The sequence below is a fragment of the Lepidochelys olivacea genome, assembly GCF_965140295.1.
Source record: "Lepidochelys olivacea isolate rLepOli2 genome assembly, chromosome: 27".
Classification (NCBI taxonomy): domain Eukaryota; kingdom Metazoa; phylum Chordata; order Testudines; family Cheloniidae; genus Lepidochelys; species Lepidochelys olivacea.
The window spans coordinates 11,612,193-11,624,967 of record NC_140437.1 but is presented as its reverse complement, the minus strand read 5'-3'; the positions used below and the strand labels follow the sequence as shown (position 1 = coordinate 11,624,967).

Here is a 12,775-nt window from a genome sequence, read left to right as displayed (position 1 = left end):
ACAGGAACAACAAAAACGGCACAGACCACCCCCAACAACGTAATACTGCAGAGACGGCGTGAAACTCAGAAACGAGACCATGGGACACAATCCACCCGTGGACAAACACTTACAGGTGTCCAATGGAGCCATGGCTTGGTTTGGGGTTTTTTTTTTTGGTTTTGTTTTTGCAAATGAATGAAGAATAGAACCCAGGCAGAAACTGACACCCCCATAATGCAACCGAGACAGACTGCAAAAGGGGGGAGGGCGGCTCACTGCCCTCCCCCGTCCCAAAAGAAACATTACCATGATGAGGAACAATGCGACCAAGGGGAAAATGCTTTTCTTCTCTCGGTTGCTTTAAGACTGGAGGACTTTATGAGCAAAAAGGTTCCCGCCACCTCCCCGAACTCTAGGATCAGTGTTTGATTCGAACACAGTTTGGCTTTACTTGGGCAGAGGGGGCTCAACTGTATTCAGGAGCTGAGATCAGATGGGCCTGTCACCCCCATGCCAGTCATTTGCTCGAGTGCCCTGAGGGTGTGAAACACGCTTGGTCTGATCTGGTAGCGTTTTACACCCAAATGACTGTGCGAGGTGCAGGGTGAGGGCAAACAGGACCCTCTGGTTACTGGTACATCAGACAGTCGAAGGGTTCTACCGATACAGCCGCGTCCAGGTGACAGTTCCAGACCGGCTGGTCTCCGTGCTGGCTACACCAGGGCTGCGCTGTGGAGCGGAGACGGGTTGCTGCCAGCGTTTTGGAACTGGGTTAGAGCGGTGCCATAGCGTGGCTACAAAATGAGGTCCCATCTACACTCCAAAACGAAACAGGGTTGTAACCGGGGGAGGGAGGGCAGTTGCATCTCTAGAGCAGACAGGGCAGATGAAGGGCACTGTGCTACCATCGTGGCAAGATCAGGGCATCGTTTAGCCAAGGTGGGTCAGAGGGGAGGTTCCCCACCCAAAGAAGAGGCAGGTGCAATTGCTGCTGTTGGCCCGTGGGGTTTCCACGGAGCGGACCTAGGAGCTAGTGGATGGCTCCAGGGGGCAGTATGGTTCAGGGAGGGGTAACTAAGAACAAGCTTGAGCCTTTCAAGGGGCTCAGCTCCAGCTTTCCAGGCAAAGCCCCAGCAGTGCTGGTGCCATGTTCAGGGCTTGCCACGTGGGAGCCAGCTGTGGTGACAGAGCTGAGGGTGCCTTGCTTGGTATTGCAAGCAGTTGGGATTCGAGCAGGGAACTCAGGCTCTGCCTGCCCAGCGGGCAAGCCACGGCCAGGCCTTCCCAGGGAAGCGGGACTCACATTTGGACAGGGGTTCTTGGCAGAACGGACCTAGCATGGCTTCTAGACAGGCCTTTAATCAGGTGAGCGAAACCTTGTAAACCACCCTGCCTGCGGATATGCCCCTTGGAAACCTGGCAACGACCTCCGTGCTGCTCTGGGAAGGGGAGAAGGGGATCTGGGAGCTCAGTGGAGACAGGACCTCGAAGGGACCACCCATGGCTTCGAATGACCCATCGGGGCCCTTCCTCTAGTGGGTTTGCCCAGCGAGTGGTGGCTGCGATCCCTGTTCCAACTCCCTGCGTGCTCAGGCGAGCTATAGTAGACCCTTCTGTGCCTAACTTCTCCTGGCCTCTGGGCTAGAGCCCAGCTGAGATCAGCGAGCCCCTAGTCTGGGAAGCTCTGCCAGGGTTTTCACATCTCCTGCCTTGCCAAGAAGAATGGAGCCGCTGAGCATGGGCAAGCTTCCCCCGGGCCAGCTCTGCCCTGAAGGGGGCAACCCTGGCAGGGCAAAGGGAAATTCAATCCTGGACATCTCTGCCAAGACAGAATAGTGGCGCCAGGTGGGAAGGTGGGTTTTGTCACCTGGGCAAAATCCACCCTCCGTATTAGCCCCCAGGGCCATGCTCGGAGACCCCACCTCACTGCACGGCTGCCTGACTGGGCGACGTCTCCGCTAGGGGTGGGCGGCTCAGAACTGAACGGAGCCTTCCAACTTTCAGTGCCGACTCGCTTTGTATGTCATGCCTCGGCACTGCTGGCAAAAGGCGGAGGTGAAGATCCAAGCCAGGGCCCAGGGTGACCTGCTCAAAAGGTATTTATAGAGACAAATCTGACATCCAGGCTGCGCAGCTGAACCTCCGTCAGTGGGAGCCGACCGAGTATGTCTGCACTGCAGTGCATCACTGGGACCCTACCAAGTCTGGCTATCCTGCAGCACATCACTGGGACCCTACCGAGTATGTCTGCCTTGCAGCGCATCACTGGGACCCAACTGAGTATGTCTACACTGCATTGCAAACGCGGGTCTGTGGGACCCAGGCTTATGGATTCAAGCCCACACTTGTGCGTCCACACTGCGTGGTAAACCTGGGTTTACAAGTGTTGGACCCAGGGCTCACAGCCATGCTAACAGGCCCATACTGCACTGGGCAGACCTCTGACTCGGGTCTGCAGCTTGAACTGCATCCACACTGCAAAATGACAGGGCTTGGACCCGACTCACAGTGGAGCTCAGGCTTACACCCGCCCCGCCCCCCAACCACCCCAGGTAGGGCCTGACTGATTTGTGTGTGGATGGCAGGGGGGTTGGGCCCAAATGTGAGTCTGAGCCTGGGTTTACCGTGCAGTGTAGACAGACCCAGTCACTGCCGACCTGAGCTGCATTTGAACCGACAACCAAAGGGAAATGCGGCGTATCCTAGAGTCACTGCTCCACGGAACCTGCCACCACTGCAGGTTTCCTAAAGAAGCCGCCAGGGTGAAGCTGCCCAGCTGCCAGTAAACCAGCCCCTCTTGTTTCTACCCCTGCTCATTCTGCCTTTAACAGCTCGGCAAGAGCCCAGACTCAAGAGGCTCTGAACAGACCATCTGACCTTCGCCACACTGCAGTCAAAGCTAATGGCCAGCACCATGCTGGAGAGAAGGGATGGGACAGGGAGCCATATAAGCAGAGATGGAAGAACAACCCGCATAAGTCCCATCCCTCCCTCGCCACCGTCCTATCCTAGAGAGGATCAATAATCCATCTCTCTTAGTTTCACCTGAGTTAAGTTTGTCAACCCAGCCGCTCTTTCTAGGGCACTGGTTTTCGGAACGAGAGAGCTGGGTTTCTTACCGACACGTTGCCAGGCCTCCTGGGTGGGTCAGGAGTCCAGCCTACAAGTGAGGTGAGCTGGCCTGGCACTACCCCCGGCAGGTTTAGCCACGCGCCAAATGACCCCGACTAAGGATCTGTTGCAATCGCGCCAATCCCAGGGGAACCCCCTTCAGAGCCAGCCAGGAGGAGGCCAAGCTGCATAGATCCTTCTCCCCTCCAAGGGTTAGCGAGTTGCTCTACAGGGAAAGACCCCGTTTATCACCTGGCGGCACTGAGGGGCCGTAGTGATAAGCGCAGAGCTCTAGGGAGCAGAGCTGCCTTGCCAAACGGCACCAGCTAGCGTTCACAAGTACGTATTACACTAAGTCCCCCCAGCTCTGCTCAGTTAGCGCTGGGCCCAAGAGACAAGTGGCCGCTTGCCTCTCTGTTTCAGGGGCAGGGTGCTGCAGCGGGGCAGCAGGCAGGGAGCCTCGGGCCGAGAGTGCTGTGACGCTCCCTCTCGTCCGCACACCCGTTGCGCTTGCATGGGCTCGTGCCGTTGGGCCCTGCGGCTAAGAAACCGTATGGGGGAGGGAGACAAGTAAGACCATGAAAGGGGCCCAGTGCTCAGCCAGCAACTCGGGAACGCGGGGGCAAAGTCTGATCCCCAGGCTCAGGCTGGAAGGGGCCTGCCCTGGGCTGGGGGAGCAACCTGGGGAGCGTGGTAGGGGGATTCTAGCCTCCCCAAAGCACCTCACCCTGCAAAGGGGGGTGAAGAGTCCCCGGGGTATCTCTGGGAGGGGCCATTAGCCCTGTCTGCAGTCAGGGCTTGAACCCCAGCGTAGACAGGGCCTTCATGGGGGGAGTTCAGCACAGCTACTCCCACTGCGGTGTCAGAGAGAAGGGATCTGAGCCGGGGAGAGGAAGACAACTGACGACAAAGAAGGGTCCTCTGGCAGCGGGACAGTCCCCAAAGCTTAGAGGGGGCTGGATCCAGGGTTCAGGTTTGCCTCATCAGAGGGGCCAGCGATTATCTCTGGGGCTGTTTGGATCTGGGTCTAGTACTGAGACTCCTGCAGGTGGGGCAAACTGCAGCACCTTCAGCAGCCAAGGGCTCTAGATCCACCCCGCCACTTCCCAGAATGCCTGGCACAGTGGCGGGCGGCAAGGAATCCTCCCGCATCACTTCCTGTAGGCCGGGGTGAAATTCACCCCCCTTCCAATGCAACAGGTCAGCCCCTTGCCGGGGCCAGCCCCAGACCTAAGCACCACCTCAGTCTCCTGTCAGCCCACAGCTTTAAAAGGCATCGTCCTATCCCTCCACACCAGGACAAACCTAATCCCCCCCAGTGACTTGTATCTCCTCGCTACACAACCACAGCCAGGACCCGTGGGTGCCTACGAAAAGGGCAGAACAGAAAGGTGAATCCGAATGTGGAGATGATCCAAGAGGCCATTCCACCGGGAGTCCCTGGGAGCATTAAACCCAAAGGGAACGGTGACCCCGACAGACCTCATCAGAGGTTTCAACCAAAGAGAAAAACCACACGACACGCAGGCTGACATCACCCAAAACTTAGAAATTGTTTAAAACAAAACCACCCAGCTCTGTCCTTGGTGCAAATCTCCGGCCCCCCACCACCCAACTTTCCAAAGGAAAAGCATGTGCAGTGCATTTAAAAAAATACTATTAAATAATACATCTGTAATAAAATTATATACCTTTGTTTTTTTCCTCTTTTAAAGCTAAAATCCTTCTAAGTTCTCTTAGGCTGGTGAAGTAACAGGAAAAGAAAAATATTTTTTTTCCTTTTTTTTCTGTTTTTTGTTTTTGTTTTTTTACGAATGGACAACGTTTTTTGTGCACACAAGACAAGAAATCAAATTATTTACAGCGAGACGAGGCTTTGTGAGAACAGAACAAAGAGAACTTCCAGAAAGCATTGGTCGTGAACACGGATGCACAATGGCTCTCTTAATTACAATGGGATTAATTACACAGTGTGTGTGGTAGGAGAAGGGAGGGTTGGGGGTGGGGGCTGATTGAGAATCAAACTAAAAGTGTGACTCTCTTCCCCTGCCCCGTATTTATATATGTATAGCTCCCTCAGAAACGGTAACTCAAAAGAGCAAAATGAAAATCACAGAGAAATTAAGGCATTAAAAAAAATGACTTAATTAAAGGCACGAATATTTCCTTTCTCCTCCCCCAGAGACCGTCCTCAGTTAGCATTCAGAGTCACTTATGTCTCAGAAACACTTCCACACAATTGACAGAAAGATGAATTCAGGTGTGAAGGCTTAAAAAGAAAAAAGAAAGCAAGTCACCGAGCTCGGATTGCGGTGTGAGCGAACAAGGGGAACGAGAAAAGGAGAGAGAGGGAGAGAAAACAGGACAGTGTTGCCGTTTGGATTTGAAATCAGCCGGGTCGTCTCCTCTCTCCTGAGCACAGAGCATGAAGGACCCCCAAAGTGAAACAGTTTCTTGTTTCGCTGCTACCGTGTGTCACCAAAGGGAAGAAGGATGAAGAAAGACAGGAGAGAAGGAAATCGAAACCAGCCAAACCCCTGACTCCCAAAGGTGCGGGGACAAGACAGAGGCTGGTGTGCTCAGCTGCGTGGAGACGGACACAATCACACACACGGCTTTGTTGTGGAGTCGAGTATGCCTTTTTTTTTTTTCTCCTCTTTTTAATAGAAAAAAATTCCTTTTTGGGGGGGAGGGGGAGGGGGAACGAAATCACAAATGACCAAAAAACCCACAAAAAAGTGACAGCTCCACGACGGCTTGGCACTTCACAAAACAGGCTCCGCCTCCATCGGCTCCTCCACTTGTCTAGGGGCAAAGAGAGAGACACCAGCTGTTAATATGGGGCGGGCGCTTGCTCTCAGGCGGAAGGCCTGATCTCAGGTTGTGTTCCAGGGACGGATGGTCCCCGGCATTCAGCGCACGCAATTGGAGCCCGGACCGTCCGAAGAACCCAGCTCCCATTTAGGTACCTAAATAAAGAGTTCTCAAAAGTCCTCATCACTCGGTAACTCCAGGGGTGACAGAGATAACTGGGCTTTCCAAATTGCTCAGCCCCCGCAACATGCTAGAAAACGTGTCCCTCTAGCAAAGGAGTGAGGGTCGGGGCTACGCATGGGGATAAGTATCTGTATTTGCTGATTGTCCATGTCTGTCGGGCCTTAGCGATTGTATGCTCTTTGAGGACAGGGACAGTCTGTGTACAATATGTGTACAGCACCTAGCGACACAGGGTTCGTAGGTGGTACAGGAACACAAATAAGGAGACGTGCCAGGCGCAGGGAGACTGCACACACTGGGGATTAGCTCCTGATTGCACCAGAGTCTGGCCAGCTGCTCCCAAATGCAGCCAAGGAAAGCTGAGCTTTGCGGCCCTCGAGCTGACCCCAGGACAAAGCTCCACCAGCATCAAGCCCAGCCCTGCCTCTGTGCCTCGGGGGTCTGCCCTGTGACTGAAACTGGGGCTGATTCTCCCTCTAGACCAGGCCAGAGTCTGAGCCCCCTCCCTGCTCGCTCCCTTACACGCAAGGCGGGTGGGGGGAGACAAGGGGCAGAGGATGAGTGTGTTGGAACATGATCCTCGCCATGCTATCCAATCGCTTCCTGCTGCCCTCCTTCCTGCGAGCGGGCAGGAGAACGTGGCCCATGATCCGCTGTCCTCCCCGTCTCCCCCAGCCCTTGGGGCCTTGGGCGCAGACACGCCACAGACCCCACCGAAGCAGATCAGACCCCGCGGTGTTTGGTTGCCGGGACATGGTTCCCACCGTCTCGGCTGCGCCAAAGACTGGAGGAGTTTTGCTTGTGGTTTCGGGGCACTGGGGTCTTTGCGGCGTGTTACTGGTCACTAGCAATGCGAGCGGGCAGGAGGAAAATGGACTCCATGGATTCACTTTTCCAAGGGGCCTCAACTCAGCCACAGCTCCCCTGTGGGAGCTTGCCCAGGTGCTGTAAGTAGGCGAGCAAAAAGGGGGAGGGGAGGACGAGCTGTCTCACAAGCCAGGGCGTGCAAAGGAGAAAGGAGAAATGACCCCCCCGTGTGGAAGCACCAGCATGAGGCATTGTCCCAGTGACACGCTGCCCAGGGTGAATTTCACCTGCAAACGCAAATCCCTTGGCATGCACCGAGCTGGGCAATGAAGAAGCATCAGCAGGTTCACACTGCAGTCAGTTGGCCGGATTGATCAGTTCTGCACCACTGCCCCCTACTGGATGGGTGCAGAACTGATCAATTCTGTGTCATAGGCCCTGTACAGATATGGGCTAATGGAGATTGTCCTTTAGCTCAAGGGCCTGTTGTTTGGAGGCAGGAGGCTTGGAGCTCTATCCCCCTGCTACTGGGAAGTTTAGAGCCAGATCTAGACCCAGACTCAAGTCCACCTCCAACAAAAATGGCTCAATGAGCCAGCTGAGGACCGCACTCGGGCCCGTATTGTGGGGATACAAGCAAGGAGGCTAATCCCAGTTGTAAGCAACAAGGTACAATACATCCAGGATGCCGAGGACGTACAAAGGCAGAGGGTGCCGCGGGGGGGTGGCCATACCTGGGGCTGCAGTCTGTGCTTCCTTGTTCGGCATCGACCGAGAGCAATGCCATGGCACTTACTGTCTCTGCCTCCTCGGCTTCTCCCTTCTGCGCCTCCAGCAAGGAACAACTGACCACTGAGGCACAGCGGTTCACAGAGCTCCAGTGTTTGCCTGCAGGCACCGGGAGTGAGTTATTGGGGGCGCCTGACAACCCCACTCTGACGACCCGCTTCAGCACTCCTGCCCCACCCCCCTACAGCGCCCCCTTCTGGGGGTGGCTGGGACGGGCACAGCGGGGAGCTCCCTCCACAGCCAGCGCTCCTGCCCCACCCCCTACAGCGCCTCCTGCTGGGAGAGGCTGGGGCAGGAATAGCTGGGAGTTCTCTTGCCCCATCTGCCACAGCGCCTCCTGCTGGGAGAAGAGCTAAAGCCTCCTCATCCTATGACCCACCCCCAGCACATCTGGGACTCGCTTTTCCTATCCCCCTCTGAAGTTCTGCCCGGAGGTGAAACTAAAGGCCATCAACTGAAGGGATTCCCCAACCCCTCCCCAGACCCAGCGCCCTGGGCTGCCCCTCCCCCTCCACTTACTCTGGATTTCAATAATCTTCTCCAGCGTGGCCACGGCATTTACATTTGGCTTTTGCTGCAGGAGAGCTTGATCCAGGGGTTCCAGCTGGGAGAGAGGGGGGATGGGGAGAGAAGAGAGACTCAGAAAGAGTTGGGGGCATGTTCTGTACCCTCCCCCTCCCCACCCTCGCTTCATTCAAGTCTACTTTCCCCGACGGGGGGTCCCCACTTCCCACATTATTATTATTATACAGTGACACCATCATATAAAAGTTACAACAGTAATAAGATGGGCCCCACCCCTGGGGCTGGGAGGGGCCCTGGCTTCCCAGTTGAATCCCCTGGGGAGGGCTTTTCCAATTACCCTCAGTTTGCTCCTGTTGAAATCAATGGGGGTTTTACCAGCGCCTTTGTTGGGAGCGGAGTGAGGCCCATGCTGAGCACTTCTGAAAACCTCAACCCTTGATCGTGGGGGGGGGGGGATCTCGCCTTAGAGGCAGCCTTAGAAGCTCCTTAGAGGCAGACGGGACCCGCCTGTGCGCTTCAACTGCAGGATCAGGACCATAATTAATGTATCTTTTAAAAGAAAATGCCCTTCCCAAATGCCCCCTTCCCCTGGTAACACACTGGGAGGGTTTATAGCGCCAGACTCATCCCTTGCTCTGAGGTCTGTTCTCTTTTTTCTACTTCCCTCCCTACCCATGGTGATAGTCAGTTTCACGCTTGTTTCTAGTCAGTTTCACGGTTCCTGGTCAGGTACCTGGCTCAGCTGGGATCACTAGAACTTTCACAGAGGTTAGAGTTTAGGGCCCGACTGGAACCAGCCTGACCTGTGGCACAGCACAGGCCGTTAACTCCCCTGTATTCAGACTTTCGTTAGATCAAACCTGCCCTCGAGAGGCTAAACTGTTACCTGCCACCAGCAGGCAGGGAACCGGAGAGACTGAAGGGCTGCCGATGCCGGAGCTTCCTGCAATGGCGGGGAACTGATCAGGTGAGAGATGCTCAGAGGATCCCAGCCCGTAATCCACACCCTGCGCTGCAGAGAGGTGAAACCACCCCAGGTGGTCCCTGCCAATCTGACCAGGGGAAAAATCCTTCCCGGCTCCAAATCTGGAGCTCAGGGTGACCCTGAGCATGTGCGCAAAACACCCCAGAGACAGGCATCTACAAGAGGATTCTCTGCCCCCCACCCCCGCCGGGTTCGGTGTCCTGTCTCCGATGCTTCAGAGAAAGGCAGAGAAAAATCCCATACCACCCAGGGTACATCTAGCCGATTGTTAGACATGGCAGGATTCGATTTTAATGGATAAGGGTCGATCAGTGCTGATTTCAGCTGACACACCGAAACTGACAAAGCATATCAACGGATAACAGTTGGAGCGAGTGCAGTCTCCCCCTTCCCATGCCTTGCGCCTGCTGGGATTGGGTGTCACCGGCCCCACGGCCAGGCAGGGAGCCCTCTGCAGCCCCACTTCTCGCTCACCCGCTGGGGTCTCTGCCCAGCCGCAGAGCTACTGACATACGGTCCCTGCAGGCACAAGGACAAGGCTACAGTCCTGGCAGGGCAGAGCAGAGACCCCCCCCCCCCGACCAGGACTGCAAGGTGGAGGAGGAATACGAGCCCCCAGGAGGAGCCATTCAGCAGTGGGGGGTGGGGGGCCTTCCCCGCAATGGGGGTCTGTCACCCCCCAGACGGGCCGGTGAACCAAAAAAAAAAAATCGACAAAAATAGAAACAAAGGTTAAAAAGAAAATTTGATTTTATCCATCAAAATTAAAAAAAAACAACAACCCCAAACCAAATTCTGCCAAGCTGGCCAGCAGGGCACCAGACAGAGAGACATGAGAGAGCAAATAGAGGGAACCGGTATCTGTCCCTGTGTTTCAGTTTGTTCCCTGCGCATCTGGCAGCCCGCGGGCTCCCATTCAACGCATTTAAGCGTGCGATTAAATCCATCTCCGGTCAGGAGAGCACTTAAGCACGTGCAACCATCTTGTCTGCGCAGCACAACCAAGGACCCGGCCCGCTGGGGGCTCAGAGGAGCCCCTGCAATAACAACAATAAACTATTCGGAGCACGTGCTGAAGTCCTGCTGAGTACATTGGGTGAAATCTCACCCCAGTGAAGCCAGGATTTCACCCAGGGACGGTCCAGGGGACCGAAGCACCTGTTTAAAGTTAACCACATGCCAAAGGGCCGTCCCGAAGAGAGATGCTGTCCTGAACTGGGGCTTTTGGGCCCAGTCTGGGGCCCGCTTTCCCCTGTATTGCGGTCACCTCTTTAGTTAGCTCTTTGGGGCAGAGACCATCTCTTTGTTTTGTGTTTGCACAATGGAGGCCCTGTCATTGGGGCTCCTAGACGCTGCTGTAATGCAGATACTAAATTATATCAATTGATAATATTTATTGTCTGTATCACATGAGCACCTCGCGGCCCAGCTGAGACCAGGTGCTGCACAGATAAAGTAAGACGCAGTCCCAGCCCAGAAGAGCTTGCAGGCTAAACAGGGAGGCGAAACTGAGGCCCAGAGATGAGCCCGTGTGGGCTGCGCCGGGCAGGAACTCCACTGACCTCCACGCCAAGCAGGGCGGAGACACAGGCTTCTGAGGCATCGCAGATGGCTGTCAGGTCGTGTCCTCCCTCCAAAGCCAGCACCACGCGCCCTCCAGCCAGCTTCATCAGCTGCTTGGTCAGGTGTCCGAAACCTACAGGGAGGGGGAGAAACTGCCCTGGTCAGTGTGGGACAAGACCCTCCCCTAGCACTCAGGGGCACTGGGATAACAGGGGCCAGTGCGATAGAGGCGTAGGCATGGAGATAAAGAGAAAGACAGATGGACAGACAGGTATGCCTGCATGCATGGAGATAGACAGACAGACTAACCATTGCCCACAACCTGGGGATTGCAAACTGCTTTGTCAGTGGATTAAGCCCCCATTTCACAGATGGGGAAACTGAGGCACAGAGCAGGGCAGTGACTCTCCCCCTGTCACCCAGGAAAGCCAGGTGGGGGCACCGAGAGCACTTATCTCTGTATCAGCCCCACGGCTACGGGGGCCTGCTGGGAGCTCAGGAGAACCAGGTGCAGCCCAGCTCGGAGACCCTGGAGCTGCTGGGTCCTAATGAGTAGAGGTGCCCAGGGCTAACCCGGCAGGGAAAGAGCCTGGCCTGGGTCCCTCCTGGCTCCGACATCCATCCCCAGGCCACGCCTGGGAATCAGAGCTCCCCCTTCAGCGCTTAGGGTCCCCCAAGCCACTGAACCTGGAAGATGAAGTGGGAGCGAGTGGCGCCCGGACCCTGTGCCAACCCTCTGCCTGGGGGCATTTGACCCTCCAGGGGCTTTCCCGCCTGGGGAACCAGCCCTTGGATCATGGACAAATGAGCTGGCGAGAGGCGTTATGGGGACCCAGCCCCGGCCCAGGGAGCAGGCTGCAATTTTCATGGTTCTCGCTTTTCTGCTCCAAGCCATGACCCCAAACGCAGGCCCTTGCCCCGATCCCCATGGGGCAACCCAGCCGGCTCCCGAAAGCAAGCCCTCAGCCCCCATGGGGCAGCGCTGCCTGCCTCCAGACGCAGGCCCTTGCCCCAACCCCCATGGGGCAGCCCCACTGGCCCCCAAACACAGGCCCTCGACCCCCACAAGGCAGCCCCACTGGCCCCTGCATGCCGGCCCCGCTCTCACATTTCGCCGTGACGGAGTAGCCGCCCAAGGGAGACAGGTGTCCCTCGACTGCGTCGAAGCCGGCAGAGACCAGGACCACGTCCGGGGAGAACTCGTTGGCTATCGGCATCACCACCGTCCTGGGGGAGGGGAGACCGTGAGTGAGGCCCCCAGCAGAGCACGCCAGCCTCAAGAAACCCTTGGCTGAGTCATCCGGGGCTGGGAGACCGGCTCCCTGGCCAGTGAGAGGGCACAGAACATCTCGGACCCTGTGGAGGAGCGGGGCTTGCCCCAGAAACCCTCTCCCTTACTCCCCTCCCCTCCCCGCCCTCAGGAACCCTCCCCCTACACCCCTCCTGCCCTGGCCTCCTGGGAACCCCTGTCCCTGTCCCTGCCCCCCTCCTGCTCTGGGATTCCCCCCCCCCCGCCCCCGCTGCCTGGCTCCCCACAGCAAAACAAAAGCATTTTCTGGGCCCAAAGAGATGAAGCATTCCCCAGTCCCCAACCCTAGGGAGGGCTCTCTGCAGGCCCCCTTCCCCGCAACAGCTACGCTTCCATGGCACATGGAGACGCGGCAGCCAGAACAAGCAGGGAAGGCAGTAGGACGGTCACGCAGGACTCTTGGGTTCTATTCCCAGCTCTGACACTGGCCTGCAGGCTGACCTTGAGCACGTCACTTCCCTGCTCCGTGCCTCAGTTTCTCCCCCTGCGAAGTGGGGATAATGCTGCTCAAAGGGCCACAGCTGCTGGCACTGTCCACTGTGGCTGCGGCCATGCTGGCCCAGCAGACACTGCCCTGGCCCGGCCCGATCGGGGTCAGTGTCACACCAGTCCTACTAGCCCCGAACTTCTTCCCAGCACCAGCCAGTCTGCGGCGGATGGAGGCCAAGTGACTGGCCCAAGGACACCCAGTGAGTCAGTGGCAGGGC

General features: G+C 56.6%; 1 protein-coding gene across 7 annotated transcripts in view; it reads right to left on the bottom strand.

The window, feature by feature from the left end:
• Positions 1-5,009: 5,009 nt before the first annotated feature.
• The window catches only part of HDAC5 (histone deacetylase 5), a 102,856-nt gene continuing 95,090 nt past the window's right edge, over positions 5,010-12,775 (bottom strand). For all 7 annotated transcript variants that reach the window (XM_084615705.1, XM_084615707.1, XM_084615708.1 and 4 more), the window contains 5 exons: positions 11,868-11,986; positions 10,759-10,892; positions 8,206-8,290; positions 7,632-7,785; positions 5,010-5,898 (listed from right to left, as the gene is read on the bottom strand). In XM_084615705.1, the coding sequence (XP_084471831.1) occupies positions 5,859-5,898; positions 7,632-7,785; positions 8,206-8,290; positions 10,759-10,892; positions 11,868-11,986 (532 nt within the window). In that variant the 3' untranslated portion in view covers positions 5,010-5,858. The remainder of the gene's footprint in view (positions 5,899-7,631; positions 7,786-8,205; positions 8,291-10,758; positions 10,893-11,867; positions 11,987-12,775) is intronic.